Consider the following 18,814-nt stretch of genomic DNA (forward strand, 5'->3'; position numbering starts at 1 on the left):
GGGCAGTCAGGTTTGTGGATTTTGGGCAGGAGGTAGAAGCGGGTAGTGCGGGGTTGTGGGACTATGAGGTCGGAGGCGGTGGATGGGAGATCCTCTGAGGTGATGAGGTTATGGATGGTCTGGGAGATGATGGTTTGGTGGTGGGAGGTGGGGTCATGGTCAAGGGGGCAGTAGTAGGAGGTGTTCATGGTCAAGGGGGCAGTAGGAGGAGGTGTCCGCGAGCTGGCGTTTAGCCTCAGCGGTGTAAAGGTCGGTGCACCAAACTACGACCGCGCCTCCCTTGTCTGCCGGTTTGATAGTGAGGTTGGGGTTGGAACAGAGGGAGTGGAGGGCTGCACGTTCCGAGGGTGAGAGGTTGGAGTGGGTGAGGGGGTGGAGAGGTTGAAGCGGTTAATGTCACGGCGGCAGTTGACTATGAAGAGCTCGAGGGCAGGTAAGAGGCCAGCACGGGGTGTCCAGGTGGATAGGGTGTCAGAGGGTGGGCAAAAATCCTGGTTGAAGGAGTAGGCGCGGAGGTGAAGGCCTCAGCAGAGGCCTCACCTTCATTCCCCTACGCTCTTGGATTAACGAGTTCAACACACGGCGAGACATCGAACAATTCTTCCGCCACTTTCGGGCTCATGCCCGAAATGTCGATTCTCCTGCTCCTTGGATGCTGCCTGACCTGCTACGCTTTTCCAGTAACACATTTTCAGCTCTGATCTCCAGAATCTGCAGTCCTCACTTTCTCCTATAATCTTGTTAATTAACAGCACGTGCAACAAAATTCCACTTATCTCCAAATATCATGATCTGCCCTTAGTTATCTCAATATATTTTTTTCTCAAAAATATACTTCATTTATAGCATTTGAAAAGTATATTACAGAACATTTCAACTTCAATATTTCAGAATCTGAAATTAAATTCAACCTCTCAGCATGTTTCACTCTTAGATGGCTCAATATGATTATAGCAGTCTTAATTATTTTTATTATTTGTTCAAGAGATGTGACAGCACTGACCATTTTTAATATTTTGAATACATATGTAAGGTTTCAGATTGATGGAAAAACATTTCACATTGAAAGTTATGGCAAGTATTACTGTATACAAATAAGCTTTTCTCTATACACTGTGCTCAACTCTGAGATGCATCATTACTATTCCAATAGTCTTGATGTTCACGATGTACCTTCTGTGTAAGGCACATAGCTTAAGGTGGTTCTACAGTTTGCAGTCCTGCAGTGTACTATGGCTGAAAGGGCTTAGACATCAATTTTTCCCCATTGCACCACTGTAGCTGTTGCCCAAATTTTGGTATCCCTCAGTATGCAGTCCTGGACCATTGAATGGGCTTATGACCAACAGTTCAGGACAATTCTGTACTCGAGAAGACTAGTAGGTTTTTGCACAAAGTCTTTTACCAAGTTGATAGTCTGCCTGATGTCATTGATGTGTGACTTAGTGTGCATCCCTGGACATTCCCCAAAGAGCACAGATGTCTGCATAGCAACTGCTCGGTATGAATATTGATAAAATTCACCACATTTCTTTCCAGACCTTTTACAAAGGAACATTCCACAAGGAGGTCAACTCCGAGAGGGCAATGTGCAGAGAGAGGGTGAGATGTAGAAATTTAGGATCTAACAGCAACAGCCTTTAAGGATGTCTCTAAACATTTCAATCATATTGATAGAGGTGAGGTTGAGAAGCCAGTAATTGTTGTACACATTGGTAGGAATGACATTTTCAGGGAAAAGATTAAAGCAGTACAGAGTGAATTTAAGAGGTTAGGTAGAAGATTAAAAAATAGAACCTAAAAGTAGTAATTTCTGGTTTACTCCCAATGCCAACTCAAACAAGAGAAGGAACAAAAGATTAAAGGAGATAATTCAATAGCTGAAGAGCTAGTGTATTGTTCAGGGATTCAGGTTTTTGGACAACTGGAATGTCTTTTGGGATAGAAAAGACCAGTTCAAAAAGGATGGGTCTGACCTGAACTGGAAAGGGACCAATATCTTAACAGGGAGATTTGCACATTCCATTAACGGAGACTTTATACTGATAGAGAGGGAAATGTGTTGCTGGAGAAGCGCAGCAGGTCAGGCAGCATTCTAGGGAACAGGAGAATCGACGTTTCGGGCATTAGCCCTTCTTTGCCCGAAACGTCGATTCTCCTGTTCCCTAGAATGCTGCCTGACCTGCTGCGCTTCTCCAGCAACACATTTCCATCTCCGATCTCCAGCATCTGCAGACCTCATTTTCTCTACTGATAGAGAGGGGAAGTGGAGGAATTCTAAGTGGCAGTGTAAACAGAAGATTTGATGGGGAAAATTCTGAATGTGAGGGGAGCACGTCAATTAGAAAATAAAGGCAAGAGAGAGCCAGAGTATGTAGTAACTAAATTGTATTTATTTCAATGCAAAGGGTCTTACAGGTAAGGCTGATGAACTCAGGGAATGTTTAAGAACATGGAATTGGGATGTCATAGCAATGACAGAGGAAATGGACAAGACTGGTAGCTCAATGTTCGAGGTTTTAGATGCTGAAGGAAAGATAGAAAAGGAGGCAAGAAAGGAGGGGGTTAGCATTTTTGATTAAGTGCTAAAGATAGAAATTACAAATAAAAAAGGAAAGATCGCTTTGATGGGATTATACTATATAACCCTCAATAGTAAGAGGGAAATTGAGAAACAAATATATAGGGAAATCTCAGATATATAGCATAATAAGATTGTAATATTGGGGGTTTATAATTTTCCAAATATTGACTGGGGATACCATAGTATTAACTGTTTGGATGGTGAAGAATTTGTCAGATGTGTTCAAGAACATTTTATTTATGTGGATGTTTTTGTTAAAGAAGGAGCAAAATTAGGCATTCTTTTGGGAAATAAGACAGCGCAGATGATTGAAGTAAAAGTAGGGGAACACTTTGGGTCCAATGATAATGATTCTATGAGTTTCAAAATGCTTATGGAAAAGGATAGTCCTTCCATAAAAGTCAAAATGTTTAGTTGCAGTAAGGCAAATATTAATGTAATGAGACAAGAACTTGCAAAGGTTGATTGGAGTAGGCTGTTCGCAGGTAAAAGGGCATCTGACAAGTGGGAAGCATTCAAGAGTGTGATGGTAAGAGTTCACAGGCATTTTGTTCCTGTTAGAACGAAGAGTAAGGCTGGTAAGATTCAGGAACAATGGATGAATAAAGATATTGAGGTCCTAGTCAAGGATAAAAGAGAATCTTATGTTAGACACAGACAACTTGGTTCAACTGAATCTCTTAATCAATATAAAGAGTGTGGGGCATTCTTAAGAGACAAATCAGGAAGGCAAAGAGGGGGATATGAGATAGCATTGGTAGATAAGGTTAAGGATAATCCAAACAGATTCTACAAATACATTAAGAACAAGAGGGTAACTAGAGAGAGGGTAGGGCCTCTTAAAAATCAAGGAGGTCACCTTTATTTTAACCACAGGAGATGGGAGAGATAATAAATGAATATTTTGCATCAGTTTTTATTGTGGAGAAAGAAATGGAGACTAGAGAATGCAGGCAAAAAAAGATTCCATGTTACAGAAGAGGAAGTTTGGGAGGTTTTAGACTAAAAAGGTGAATAAATTTCTGGGACCTGATCTAATGCATCCTCGAACCTGATGGGAATAAGAGAGGAAATTATGACACCTTTCGCAGAAATATTTTCATCATCTTTAACTATAGGTGAAATGCCTGATGACTGGAGTGTGACTAATGTTGTACCTTTGTTTAAGAAAAGTTGTGAGGAGAAACCAGGGAACTAAAGACCTGTAAGTCTGACTTTGATTGTGGATAAATTAGAGTCATAGAGTCATAGAGATGTACAGCATGGAAACAGACCCTTTGGTCCAACCCAATCTAGTCCGACTTGCCAGCACCTGGCCCATATCCCTCCAAACCCTTCCTTTTCATATACCCATCCAGATGCCTTTTAGATGTTACAGTTGTACTAGCCTCCACTACTTCCTCTGGCAGGTCATTCCATACATGTACCACCCTCTGCATGAAAATGTTGCCCCTTAGGTCTCTGTTATATCTTTCCACTCTCACCTTAAACCTATGCCCTCTAGTTCTGAACTCACCCACCTCAGGGAAAAGACTTTGTCTATTTATCCTATCCATACCCTCTGTTATATCTTACCACTTTCACCCTAAACCTATGCCCTCTAGTTCTGAACTCACCCACCTCAGGGAAAAGACTTTATCTATTTATCCTATCCATACCCCTCATGATTTTATAAACCTCTATGAGGTCACCCCTCAGCCTCTGATGCTCCAGGGAAAACAGCCCCAGCCTATTCAACCTCTCCCAATAGCTCAATTTCTCCAAACCTGGTAACATTCTTGTAAATCTTTTCTGAACCTTTTCAAGTTTCACAATATCATTCCAATAGGAAGGAGACCAGAACTGCACACAATATTCCAAAAGTGGCCTAACTAATGTCCTGTACATCTGCAACATGACTTCCCAACTTCTGTACTCAATACTCTGACCAATAAAGGAAAGAATATCAAACGCCTTCTTCGCTATCTCATCTACCTGCGACTCTACTTTCAAAGAACATGAACCTGCACTCCAAGGACACTCCCTAGGACCTTACCATTAAGTGTATAAGTCCTGCTAAGATTTGATTTCCCAAAATGCAGCACCTCGCATTTATCTGAATTAAACTCTATCTGCCACTTCTCAGCCCATTGGCCCATCTGGTCAAGATCCCGTTGTACTCTGAGGCAACCTTCTTCGCTGTCCATTACACATCCAAATTTGATGTCATCTGCAAACTTATTAACTATACCTCTCATACTCACATTCAAATCATTTATGAAATCATTGGAAGTGATTATAAAAGTTAGGATTTGTGGATACTTAGAAAGGCAAAAATTGATTAGAGATAGTCAGCATGTTTTTGTGCAAGGAAAATTGTGTCTCACAAATTTGATTGAGTTTTCTGAGGAAGTTACCAAAAAGATTGATAATGGCAGAGCAGTAGACGCTGTTTATTTGGATTTTAGTAAAACCTTTGACAAGGTTCCACATGGTAGACTCATTTGTAAAGTTAGGTCATGTGGGATTCAGGATGAGCTTGCCAATTGGATACATTATTGACTTAATCATGAGAGACAGAGTAATGGTAGAGGGTTGCTTTTCAGACTGGAAACCTGTGAGCAGCGGTGTTCCACAGGGATCGGTTCTGGGTCTTTGTTTGTTTATCATTTATACAAATGATTTGGATGAGAATATAGAAGGCATGGTTAGTAAGATTGCGGACAACACCAAAATTGGTGGCAGAGTTGAAAGTGAAGAAGGTTTTCTAAGATTACAAAGGAATCTTGATCAAATGGGTCAATGGGCTGATAAATAGCAAATGGAGTTCAATCTGATAAATGTAAGGTATTGCGTTTTGGTACAACAAACAAGGGTATGGCTTATATAATTAATAGTAGGGTCTTGGGTAGTGTTGTAGAGCAGAGGGACCTAGGGGTGCTGCAGGTACACAATTATTTGAAGTTTGTATCACACATAGACAAGGTGGTTAAACGGGCGTTTAGCATGTTTGCCCTCATTGCTCAGTCCTTTGAGTGTAGGAGTTAGGAAGTCATTTTGAGGTGATACAGGAAATTGATGAGGCCTCTTCTGGAATACTGTGTTCAGTTCTGTCCGCCCAGTTGCAGGAAGGATATTATCAAGCTGGAAAGGGTTCAGAAGAGATTTACTAGGATGTTGCCTGGTATGGAAGGATTGAGTTATAAAGAAAGGCTGGATAGTTTGAGACTTCTTTTCACTGGAGCATAGGAGGTTGAGGCAGCGATCTGATAGAAGTTTATAAAATACTGCGAGGTATACATAGAGTTGATGGTAGTTGCCTTTTCCCTAGAATGGGGGATTTCAAGACTAGGGGGCACATTTTTAAGGGGAGAGGAGAGAGATTTAAAAAAGACGTAAGAGGCAAACTTTTTACACAGAGGGTGATTTGCGTGTGGAATGAAACTTCTGAGGAAGCAGTAGATGAAGGTACAATCACATTTAAAAGACATTTGGATAGATACATGAATAGGAAAGCTTTGGAAGGATATGGGCCAGAAGTAGGCAGGTGGGGTTAGTTTAGTTTGGGATTATGCTTGACATGGACTGGTTGGACTGAAGCATTTGTGTCCGTGCTGTATGACTCTATGACTCTGTGCCAGCCAAGCTAAGTCTCTGTACCTGTTTATAAAGTTATGGTGATGAAGCGTTCTGCTAAACAACTTTGACAGTCTGCTCGGAAGCCGTCAAAAAATATCTGTCTTCTTCTTTTCCTGCAGGTCCCCTAGGACATTACATGCTAACCACTAGTGGTCAAAGGTATTTTTCTGCACTGAGCTGTCAATGAAGGACAGATGGCTCAGCACCATCTAGACCCATCCTTCACAACTCAGGGAATAGGTACAATCTCAGCATGTGGATTCATTAGTGTTGGATCTACACAGCTTGGTGTATCAACACACAAATATGGCCATCAGGTTGAGGGTAAATGTTGTGTACATTTTTTTGCTTCAATCTCAAGTATATCATGGTCAAGTGAACCTTGATCTCTACGTACAGCAAAAGATGACTCCGGTATTCATGACAGTGCTGGAGTAAGGAATGAGCCAGGCCTATGTATAACATGTACAGCAGCACTGAGAACATCTTGCACTTGATGACTGCATTCTTAATTGTAAAGGAGAGGAAGCATCACTCCCAAACCTTGTTTGATCATGGCTACTTGTTCCTTCAAGATTTTAGTGCACAACCTGGGCATACTATCTTCCCAGCACCTGCAGGCAATCTGACCTGACACTGAAAGGGACAAAGGATTAGTAAGTCTAATATCCAAAGAACTTGGTCTCACTTTTGATTGGTGAGGCCTGTCCAAACTGGTCCAAAAAGAAGCCTTATGGCACTCCGATTAAATGATATAAGCTTTGGCTACACAATCCAAGCAATTCCTCGGGCAGCATTCCACTACTTTCTTTCAAGGAGTTAGCTGACTCTTCACATGCAGCAGCTTTCATGTGAACAGAATTTTGTTTGTATATACTGTGGAACACTTCTTTCAAAAACCTTCTCTGCTGTCAGCTCCTGTAGGTTGTGGTAACACAGGTCTACTGAAAATGTCCATTGGCTATGGCCAATTCTGTTTTCAACCATTCACAAGCTAAAACAACAGCAACAGCAACAATCTTAGACAATGCTTCCTGGCCATTAGGAATCGCGCTTTCTGACATAGCTTTCTAACTGTCTGCTCTTGCCAACTCTTCTCTTTCCTGCTTTTCTCCTCCTTCCTGTTGATTCTGGTTCCAAGCTGAAAATGTGTTGCTGGAAAAGCGCAGCAGATCAGGCAGCATCCAAGGAGCAGGAGAATTGATGTTAGCGCAGCAGGTCAGGCAGCATCCAAGGAGCAGGAGAATCCTGAAGAAGGGCTCATGACCGAAACGTCGATTCTCCTGCTCCTTGGATGCTGCCTGACCTGCTGCGCTTTTCCAGCAACACATTTTCAGCTCTGATCTCCAGCATCTGCAGTCCTCACTTTCTCCTAGAAGATTCTGGTTCCAAGTCAAGTGTCATAAGATTTTTAGTATTCAACAAAATGAATATTGCTGATCTTTAAAAAATGAAATATTGTGGAAGCGTTTGTCTTACATTCATCAGGTGAAATAGAAAACACAAGATTTCAAACAATCACAATCACAATCTGAAGAAAAGGTTTCTGATTGTTCAGCAAGTTGACTACTGGTTGGCCAGGAAAAGAAACAAGGAACGATAGAATCCCAAAACTTCCCAATAATTAAAAAGAAAACGCCCTACATATGAATATATGCTGCTTATAGCAAGGATAAATTTGTCACTTTGTTAGTTCAAGACCTCAACAGATTTTCTTAAATTGGTTGTTAGTTTCATTATTAACACAATTGGGATCATTCAGCAAATATTGTTATCTTGGGAATCCTATCTAATTTTGTAGGTGTGATTATATTTTGTCTACTTTGAGCAAACAAAGGAGCTCTTAGACCACTGTACAGTCCTCAATCTGGATCTCACTCTCCTTGGCCTGCTACCCTAGCACCTGTTGACTGAGGCTCGTTGGTACGTGAGACTAGTTGACTGGGTAAGGCTGGTTGAGTAAGTTCTGGATTAGTGGTGCTGGAAGAGCACAGCAATTCAGGCAGCATCCGAGGACAGGCAAAATTTTACCTGGTTGAGTAAGTTACTGAGGCTGGGTAAGTGAGCAAGGTTGATCATGTGCATCAGGCTCATCAGGTTGGAGGGTCCCAAGGTGGAAGATGAGGTGTTCTCCCACCAGGCATTTAGCAGTGGAGCAGGCCCAGGACTTGCATGTCCTTGGCGGAGTGGGAGGAGGAGTTAACATGTTCGGCCACAGGGTGGTGGTGTTGTTTAGTGTGTATGTTCCAGAGACTGGCAAGGCTGGAAGAGAAGGCTAAAGCTGGACCAGGTTCGGGAGTGCTAGTATCATCTATGAAGTTTGTGCCAGTATTCCAGACAGTTATGGTCTCAGCTGCACACCTCCCTATTTCTTGTGTCTTAACATAAATTTCAGTACATGGAGATTCTTCATATATTGTTAGTGATGTTGTCTGTGTAATTTAGTTCTGTGCAAAATAAAAGGGAATGTGCAAGGAATATGCATGCATTTCAAATGGACTTTGGAAACTGGTATTTTTCCAGCCTGTTAAATATGAACAAGTATAGTTAGCAGTAAACGATAGCTTGTAGTAGATAGTAGTGGAATGATCCTATTAGCAGGTTTATCAACAAGCACATTGATGAACAGGACAGCATGAAAATGCAAGCAGGGTGATTTTGTCAGTACAAAATGGCAGTGTGCCTCCTATACAATTGAACAAGGTTGTGTATGAATTTCAGTGCTGGTTAATACAAGTACTTAGGTTGTATGTCCCACGTATTGGCTCATTGAATCAATAAGAAGGGAAAATAATTTGAAACTTGATTAAAATTACAAATATATCTAACTGGTATAACCAGTTTGTATTGGGAAAAATCAGAAAAACTGGAAAATCTAACCAAAAATAATTTAGTACCAAATTTGTATACCTCCAAGTGCAATAAGGTTGGTCTTATCAACAGTTGCTCACTTTGCAAGATGATGCAGGGAAAGTGCACATCAAAGCAATCTTGTTGGAGAATGGCTATCCTGATCAAACATGAATTAGGCAACAATTGGGCAATCACTTTCAGACTGCAAAGTGTCCAATCTACCTCAAATTACTCTGGAAAGGTAAGGTACCTGAAAAATTTGAACAGCTTAAGCAAATAATTTCCTATTGTTTCTGTACAGTGGTAATGTGAGTGTTATTTTCCATAGTCATCAGTCCAAAACAATGTTTTTCCTTCCACACAACTTGTAGTAACCAATTGAAGATAATCAATTGAGCTTAATAGAATATACAACAGTACAGCACAGGAACAGGCCCTTTGGCCCATCACATCTGCACCAACCATAATGCCATCTATTCCCAGATTCAGGTGTCTGTCTAAATGCCTCTTAAATCTTGCTATTGCATCTGCACCTACCACCATTTTTGGTAGCACAATCCAAGCATCTACCACCTTCTGTGTCAAAGAAATTCTTCGCAAATCTTCTTTAAACTTTCTCTCTTTCAATTTAAACCTATGCACTCTGTATTTGACATTTTCACCCTGAGAAAAAGGCTTTGCCTATCCACCCTATACATACCTCTCATAATTTTATATACATCTATTAGGTTGCTCCGTCAGCCTCCAATGCTCTAGCAAAAATAATCGAAGTTTTCCATCCTCTCCTTATAGCTAAAACACTCCAATTCAGGCAACATCCTGGTAAATTTCTTTTGCATTTTCTCCAAAGCCTCCAAATCCATCTTATAGTGTGGTGACCAGAACCGGGCACAGTACTCCAAATGTAGCCCAACTGAAGTGTTATACAACTGTCAGATGACTTACCACTTTTATACTCAGTGTCCCAGCCAATGAACCCAAGCATGCTGTACATCTTCTTTACCACCTTATCCATTTGTGTTGTTACTTTCAAAGATTTATTAACTTATATGCCAAGATACCTCTGTATATCAATGCTCCATTTGCTGTGTTGCTGGTAAATTTCACATGCCGTGAAATATTCAATATAGGCACCTTGAATAATTTATTACTCATAAAATGTGTTTACCCGGCTGCTGTTAGTGTATGAGACAAAGATCTATAATTCAAACTTCGTTCTATTAAAACACTCATTAGTTAAACAAACAATACTTCACAATAAATTTAGTTAATTTTTCCTCAAACTTGGTTAATTGCCTGAAAAACACCCATTCTCATGAATTTTATGGGGGTTGCTGGATTAAATTCACTGAGCTATGTTGATGGATATAATCAGGGTTTTCTTGATATGAAGGTGGATCTTGCATGGAGCCTTCACTAATATGGCTCAATTACAATACGTTCAAACCTTGCACAATTTTTGAATTACACAGAAGCTTGGAGGGCCTATAGTTACCATTGCATTCTCTATGCAATGTCCCAGCCTATCAGAGCTGATTTTTGAAGTACTCGCTACTCTTTTGACTTTACTCTAAATTGTCTCACTTTTCAAAAATTCTGCATTACCAAGCAATTGTTATTCAAAACTTATAATTTATCCCTTTATATGTGATTCAAATTCTTAAGTACTTTTGAATTTTTAAAAATAATTACTGATGGCCCAAATATTTTAAAGTTCTCTCAAATTTTTCTTATTGTTACAGCTTCTGGTCAAAAGGTCTCACAGTGTCATGTGGAGTGAATCCAATTGGCTGAAGAGTAGCATTTGAGGTGTTAAGGTCCTCGGGTAGAGGTCAAAATATATCATCCATTCACTTTTTCTGACTGAAGATGGTTGCATACACTTCAGCATTGTCTCTCCCATATGTATAATTACCCATTGTTTTCTCCATGCAATGCTATTGTGGGCGGGGATGTTGATAAACCCTTCTCCCTTTATTTGTTTAATTGTTCAACATTATTCATGACTGAATGTGGAAGCACTGTAGAGCTTTGATTTAATCCATTGGTTGTGGCATCACTTAGTACTCTCTATATTGTGCTCCATTCATTATTCAATATGCATGCAATCCGAAGTTGTAGCTTCTAGTACTCTATGGCTCTCATTTTTCAGGTACATTTCATAGTTTTCTGGCAAGGTCTTACTGATCCAGGATTAAGCCTCAACTTGATGGTATAAGAAATTGAAGAAGGCAGATTGCCATATTCTTCTCCAGGATAGTTAAGGATTGACAATAAATGCTGGCCGAGCTAGAGGAACCTACATTGCTTTGAATAAATTAAAAATACTATCAGTGTGAAAACAAACCTTTATCTCCAAATGGAATATTGTCATGGACAAATGGCTGAAGGGTTGAGTTATACAGTCATAGAGATATACAGCATGAAAACACACTCTTCAATCCAACTTGTCCATGCCCACCACGTATCCTAAATTAATCTAGTTCCATTTGCCAGCACTTGGTTCATATCTCTCTAAACCCCTCCTATTTTCATGTAACATTCAGATGCCTTTTAAATGTTGTAATTGTGCCAGCCTCTGCCACTTCCTCTGGCAGCTCATTCCATATATGCACCACCCTTTGTGTGAAAAAGTTGTCCCTTAGGTCCCTTTTAATTCTTTCCCCCCTCAACCTAAACCCATGCCTTCTAGTTCTGAACTCCCCCAACCCAGGGAAAAGACCTTGTCTATTTACCTTATTGATGCCCCGCATGATTTTTTAAACCTCTATAAGGTCACCCCTCAGCCTCTGCCGGTCCAGAGAAAACAGCCCAAGCCTATTTAGCCTCTCCCTATAGCTCAAACTCACCAACCCTGGCAACATCTTGTAAATCTTTTCTGAACCCTTTCCAGTTTGACAAAGTTGGATTGGGTTTTTCCAGGTTATGTTATGGGAAGGATATTATTAAGCTAGAGAGGATTCAGAAGAAATTTAACAGGATGTTGCTGGAATTGGAAGGTTTGCGTTATAAAGTAAGGCTGGATGGGCTGGGATTTTGTTCACTGGAGCACAGGAGGTTGAGAAGTGACCTTATAGAGGTTTATCAACTTCACCAACACATTCCACCGTGACCTTAAATTTATCTGGACCATCTCTGACACCTCCCTCCCCTTCCTGGACCTCCACATCTCCATTAATGACGACCGACTTGACACTGACATTTTTTACAAACCTACCGACTCCCACAGCTACCTGGATTACACCTCTTCCCACCCTACCTCCTGCAAAAATGCTATCCCGTATTCCCAATTCCTCCGCCTCCACCTTATCTTCTCCCAGGAGTACCAGTTCCACCAAGAACACACCAGATGGCCTCCTTCTTTAGAGAGTATTCCCAATTCCTCCGCCTCTGCCGTATCTGCTCCCAGGAGTACCAGTTCCACCACAGAACACACCAGATGGCCTCCTTCTTTAGAGACTACAATTTCCTTTCCCACGTGGTGAAAGATACCCTCCAATGCATCTCGTCCACATCCCGCACTTCCGCTCTCAGACCCCACCCCTTCAACCGTAAGAAGGACAGAATGCCCCTGGTGCTCACCTTCCACCCTCCCAACCTTCGCATAAACCAAATCATCCGCCGACATTTCCGCCACCTCCAAACAGGCCCCCTCACCAGGGATATATTTCAATCAACCACCCCGCTCCTTGGCCCAACATTTCAACTCGCCCTCCCACTCTGCCGTGGACATGGAAGTCCTGGGCCTCCTTCACCGCCGCTCCCTCACCACCAGACGCCTGGAGGAAGAACGCCTCATCTTCCACCTCGGAACACTTCAACCCCAGGGCATCAATGTGGACTTCAACAGTTTCCTCATTTCCCCTTCCCCCACCTCACCCCAGTTCTAAACTTCCAGCTCAGCACTGTCCCCATGACTTGTCCGGATTTGTCCTATCTGCCAACTCCTTTTCCACCTATCCACTCCACCTTCTCCTCCCTGACCTATCACCTTCATCCCCTCCCCCACTCCCCATTGTACTCTATGCTACTTTCTCCGCACCCCCACCCTCCTTTAGCTTATCTCTCCACGCTTCAGGCTCACTGCCTTTATTCCTGATGAAGGGCTTTTGCCCGAAACGTCGATTTCGAAGCTCCTTGGATGCTGCCTGGACTGCTGTGCTCTTCCAGCACCATTAATCCAGAATCTGGTTTCCAGCATCTGCAGTCATTGTTTTTACCTCTGTGTTTGAAACAGTCTGTCCAACTTAACGTCATAAGACAATCTGCTCATTCCAGGTATCACCTGATAAACCTCCTCCAAACCACCCCCAATGTATTTTCATTCTTGAGTAAGGAGATCAAAATTGCATTACAGTATTTAAGATGTGATCTCATCGGTGCTCTGCTTAACTGAAGCATAATTTTCTTACTTTTATGTTCAATTCCTCTTGTAATAGGCAAATAACCCAGTTAGTCTTTTTGGTTATGCGCTGTACCTGCATACTAACTTTTTGTTCTCATGCAGTAGAATGCCTGGACCCTGCTGTAACTCTGAATTCTGCAGTCATTCTCCCAGTGAGAAATAATCTGCTTTTTCATTTTTCCTAACAAAGTGAATGATTTCACATTTTCCCACATTATATTCCATCTGCCAGATAGTTTGCTCATTCGCTCTATAATCATCTACAAACTTGTTAACTCTTTTACAAAACTTACTTTCCTATCTGTTTTTGTGTGTTGCATTCTTTTTAGCTCCCTTCATCCGGGCCACTAACACAAATTGCAAATGGTTAAGGCTTCAGCACAGACCTCTGTGCCACATGGCCTGCTTAACAAAATTGCCTTTTAGTGTCCAGGGATGTGCAGGTTTGGTGGGTTGGCCATACTAAAAATCCCATTCTAGGATACAGGGAAGGGCCTAGGTAGTATGTTCTTCAGAGGGTCTGTGCAGACTTGAAGGGCCAAATGGCCTCTTTCTGCACCGTAGGGATTCTATGATTCTATTCTATGACAACTGGGCAACTTTTTCATGCATAAGGTTGTGCACGTATGGAATTAACTGCCAGAGGACGTGTTGGAGGCTGGTACGTTACAACATTTAAAACACGTCAGGATGGGTAAGTGAATAGGAAGAGTTTAGAGGAATATGCAGGCAAGTGGGATTAGATTAATTTAGGATATCTGGTTGGCATGGATGAGTTAGACTGAAGGGTTCTGTTTCCATGCTGTACATGTGGTATGACCTATTTATGCTGTTTTTGCCAGCCAACCATCTTCTACCTATCCAAATATGTTACCTTTATACCATAAGTTTTTATTTTCTTGTGTTCAATTTAGTGGTTCTGGGTGGGATTTCCAAGATTAATACATTAGGTTGGATGGTCCCAAATGGTGGGTTAGGTTGGAGTTGAGTGATCCTGGACGTTGGACCCAGTTGGGGTTGGATTGGGAGGACCCCGAGAGTTTGGGCTGTGTGTCTCTTCGTTGCTGTTGAGACTTTCCTGGAGTTGACGGTGGGGCTGGGCATCAGGGAGGCGGGTCCCTTTCAGGCGGGGAGGCGGTGACTGTCCCGGACTGGACGCTGCCGGTGCTGCAGTACGAGAGCTTGCCGCTGACCATGTACACCATCACCCGGGGACCCAGCAGGCTGGCGACACAGCGGAGGACGGGTAGGAGGCAGCGCAGCGCAGTGTCTCGCTCGGCCCAACGCACAGCTCCGGCTCCTTCTCACTCTGTCCCCCTCTCTCCTCCTCCACACAGGTCCATCCCAGCAGATCGAAGCCAAGTCCGGCTGTGACCTCAAGCTGAAACCGGTGGGGAGGTAAGTTGAGGAGTTCGAGTTGGGGGACTCGGGCGGGCGGCGTCCGGCACTCCAGCTCGGTGACCTTGCGGTGAAGGTGACATTTAGGCTGGGGAGCAGGAGCCGACAAGCCGGCCATAACTTCGTCCTCTCTCGTAGAGATCATCGACCAGCAGAGTTTGGGCAACACTATAGGTTTGTCTGTTACAATTTGGGACAGTGCACTCGGTGTGTTTTATAGTGTGGGACAGTGCTCAGTGTGTAGTGTGTTAAAATGTGGGCCACTGTGCTTGGTGTGTGTTGTGTGATAGAGGAGCGTGTGTTCAGAGTGTGTAGTGTTTTGTGGGACACTATGTTATAATGTGGGACAGTGTGCTCTTGAGTGTTGTATAATGTAAGATAAAAGGCAACATACACCCAGCACCTGATTCCATGCACAAATAGAGCATTCTGCTCCACAGTATGCAACACACAACCAGTACTATGTGGAACAGTAAACTATGTGCATTGCATCATGTGGGACAGTGCTGGGTTTATGTTGTACAATGTGCTGGTTGTGTATGTATTGTGGGACAGTGTGCTGTATGTATGTGTTAAATTATGTGGAGCAGTGTGTTCTGTGTATCTGAGTATTTTATAATTTGGAGCAAGGTACTGTGTAGATGTGTTTTTGAAAAATGTGGAATTGCATTCTTGGTGCGTTTGCTTAACATGCAGCAATGAGATCACTGTGTGTTGCATAACTTGGGTTAGTGTGATCATGGTGTGTGGAGCCCTGTGCTGCATGCTTGTGTATAATGTGGAGCAAAGTTCCTGGTATATGTAATGTGGAATAGCCTGCTTAACATCTGATTTGTAAAATGTGGGTAATTTGACCTTCATGATTGCAAATGCTCATAGGTGAACACGTGCTTCCTGGTGAATGGAAGATTGCAACATGTTACTGCATGGAATATGCTTCCAAGTGAGAGAATGAGTACAGGGTAAAGACCGAGCTAGCTCGCCCCAAGGGGAGTAGGAACAATTGCAAATTTCTCTTTTTCTAAGCCAAATATTTTCCATCTAAACAGATAATTTGGGAAGTAATGCATATATGACATCCCATTCCCTGAGGCTGTTATAACATTTATCCTTCAAATTGTGTCCTTATCATTGAACTGCTGTGAGTGATAAAGAATTATGCAACAGTTAAGATTTCCTGACTAGGGACAATGACAACTGCATGCCACGCTGTGTCCTTCACCTTCTACTCACATACTGGTTTTGTTGGTGGTCTTAGTGTTGAATAAATTCCAGTTTGAATGATGGCTGAGTAGCACTGATGGATCGTGAAATATCACCCTTAATCTAACATTCTCATGGCCACAGTGTTGGAGGTGTTGTGCTCATTGTAGTATTTGAAATGCAGAACTCAGCTGACACTGAAAGTCCACCCATCTGCTGTCAACTGTACTCTGCTCATATAAAGGCCCCTATTGATCTGTCTAAAATTCAGGCTCTTGTTCCAGGCAGTAGTAACTCACATTACTAAGATCAAGTGCAGACACCTCTATTTTGCTCATGGATATAACTGCTTATGATCTGACCAGGTTAAGCAGACAGCAGCTGTTAGTTTGCCAGAGTTAAGGTTTGGGCTTCACTGATCTGTGTGTGATGAACAGGAAAAGATTTAATGTTTTCGTAAAATATAAATCAAAACATTGAGCAATTAGAGATGTACAGCATGGAAACAGACTCTTTGGTCCAACCCATCCATGCCAACCAGATATCCCAACCCAATCTAGTCCCACCTGCCAGCACCCAGCCCATATCCCTCCAAACCCTTCCTATTCATATACCCATCCAAATGTCTCTTAAATGTTGCAATTGTACCAGCTTCCACCATTTCCTCTGGCAGCTCATTCCATACACGTACCACCCTCTGCGTGAAAAGGTTGCCTCTTAGGTAAAGATTATGAGATCACTGTGAGCAGGGTTCGAACCTGCGTGGGGAAACCCCATTGGATTTCGAGTTCAACACCTTAACCACTCAGCCATTGCAGCTACAAAGTATTCAGAAGGGAGCATCCATTTCTCTCAAACCACAGGACTGAATGGGAGACAAAGGGATTTTTTTTATTGTGTTTGTCAAGAAAAACTATATTTTCTAATCAGCCTGTTTTAAGAGATGTTATTATAACCCTCCGGTAGGACTTGAATCCAGGCTTTGCTTTATGTTGATCAGAGCCCTCTTATGTTTGGGCTGTCTGCTAAGTATCTCCATTCTATTTTAAAGAAGGGAACACAAAAGTGCCATCATGACACAGAGGGCCTATGTGCATCTGAAACAATCTGACTGTTAACTTCAAGTCTGTCAGTATTTTAAAGTTTTGTTCTAGCATTTAGTTTTTTTTGTTTAATATGCAATTTCAGAAGCTTTGATGCTGAGTCTGTAAAGCTAGTGTCTTACTTCAGACCATAGCTCCTTTTCTTCCCTTCAGTTCCCTGCAAAGCTCCAGCCCTCCCTTCTTATCCGATCAATGCATCCCTGTCCATGCTGGCTGGGTTTGCTAAACGTTCTGCTGGAGAAGTACCTGTATTTCCCTGTTAATCCACAGGGTAGATTTAATATGGAATTTCAGTTTGTTCTGCCACTAAAGGATCTGAGTTTTGTAGAGGAACTAACTTAAAGTTTATGATGATGTCTGTAACAGCTGTATTGCGTCTATTTCAAGAAGCTCCATTCCTTTTTCCTACGGCTGGGAGTAGAGGCTGAGGAGAATTCATATTTTTGGGTTCCACAGAACTTCCCAGTTGGGGGCCATAGTGGAGGGAGTATTACTGTGCAAACATTCCTAATTTGGATATTCCAGAAAGTCTGAACTTTTGAGAGAGCATAGAGCAACACTGTGCAAGAACAGGCCCTTCAGCCCACCATGTCTGCACTGACCATGATGCCATTCTAAACTAATTCCATCTGCCTACATATGGTGCATGCCTGTCTATTTATTCCCTACCTGTTCATGTGTCTCTCTAAATGCCTCTTAACTGTTGGTATCAAATCTGTTTCTACCACCTCTCCTGACAGCATATTCCAAGTATCTACTATCCTCTTATGTTTTTTAAAAAAACTTACCTCACACATCTACTTTAAATTTTTCCGTCTCACCTTGAATAATATCTTCCCTACTATTTGGCATTTTCACTGTGTGGAATAAACACTCCCAGCTATCCACCCTGTCCACATCTCTCATAATTAGATCTAGTTCTCTCATATTGCCCCTCAGGCTCCAACACTTGGCAAAAACAATCTAAATTTGTCCAACCTCTGTTTATAGCTAATGCACTCCAATCCAGTCAACATCCTGGGAAACCTCTTTCGCACCCTCTCCAAAGCCTCCACATCCTTCCTATAGTGTGGTGATCAGAACTGTGCACAATACTCCAAATGTGGCCAAAACTTTTATACAGCACATGGTGCTGATTTACCAACTTTTATACTCACTGCCCAGATAAATATGCCGTACCCTTTTATTTTAATACCTTATCCACTTGTGTTGTTACTTTCGGAGAGCTGTAGACTTACACCCCAAAATCCTTCTTTCCAATGAGAACAGACCCAAGTCAAGGGTGTAGGCTAGATATCCAGACGTTTCATTACTTGGCTAGGTAACATCATCAGTGGCGACCTCCAAGTGAAGCGAAGCTGTTGTCTCCTGTTTTCTATTTATATGTTTGTCCTGGATGGGGTTCCTGGGGTTTGTGATGATGTCATTTCCTGTTCATTTTCTGAGGGGTTGATAGATGGTATCTAGGTCTGTGTGTTTGTTTATGGCGTTGTGGTTGGAGTGTCAGGCCTCTAGGAGTTCTCTGGCATGTCTTTGCTTAGCCTGTCCCAGGATAGATGTGTTGTCCTGGTCGAAATCACCATTTCGACTGTCCGTGTGTAGGACTACGAGGGAGAGAGGGTCATGTCTTTTTGTGGCTAGCTGGTGTTC

The 18,814-nt window shown here is 42.2% G+C and overlaps 1 protein-coding gene and 1 non-coding gene across 3 annotated transcripts in view; one reads left to right on the top strand and one right to left on the bottom strand.

Moving 5' to 3' along the window:
• Nucleotides 1-14,472: 14,472 nt before the first annotated feature.
• mcrip2 (MAPK regulated corepressor interacting protein 2) overlaps nucleotides 14,473-18,814 on the top strand; it is a 32,167-nt gene continuing 27,825 nt past the window's right edge. Inside the window, exons 1-2 of one of the 2 annotated variants that reach the window (XM_043711528.1) lie at nucleotides 14,473-14,706; nucleotides 14,798-14,858. In XM_043711528.1, coding sequence (XP_043567463.1) covers nucleotides 14,655-14,706; nucleotides 14,798-14,858 — 113 coding nt within the window. In that variant the 5' untranslated portion in view covers nucleotides 14,473-14,654. The remainder of the gene's footprint in view (nucleotides 14,707-14,797; nucleotides 14,859-18,814) is intronic. The other variant, XM_043711529.1, reaches the window with a different exon arrangement.
• Nucleotides 16,799-16,880, bottom strand: trnas-cga. The gene has a single exon. It is a non-coding gene; the product is annotated as a tRNA-Ser (tRNA).

Source organism: Chiloscyllium plagiosum, chromosome 21, assembly GCF_004010195.1.
Source record: "Chiloscyllium plagiosum isolate BGI_BamShark_2017 chromosome 21, ASM401019v2, whole genome shotgun sequence".
NCBI lineage: Eukaryota > Metazoa > Chordata > Chondrichthyes > Orectolobiformes > Hemiscylliidae > Chiloscyllium > Chiloscyllium plagiosum.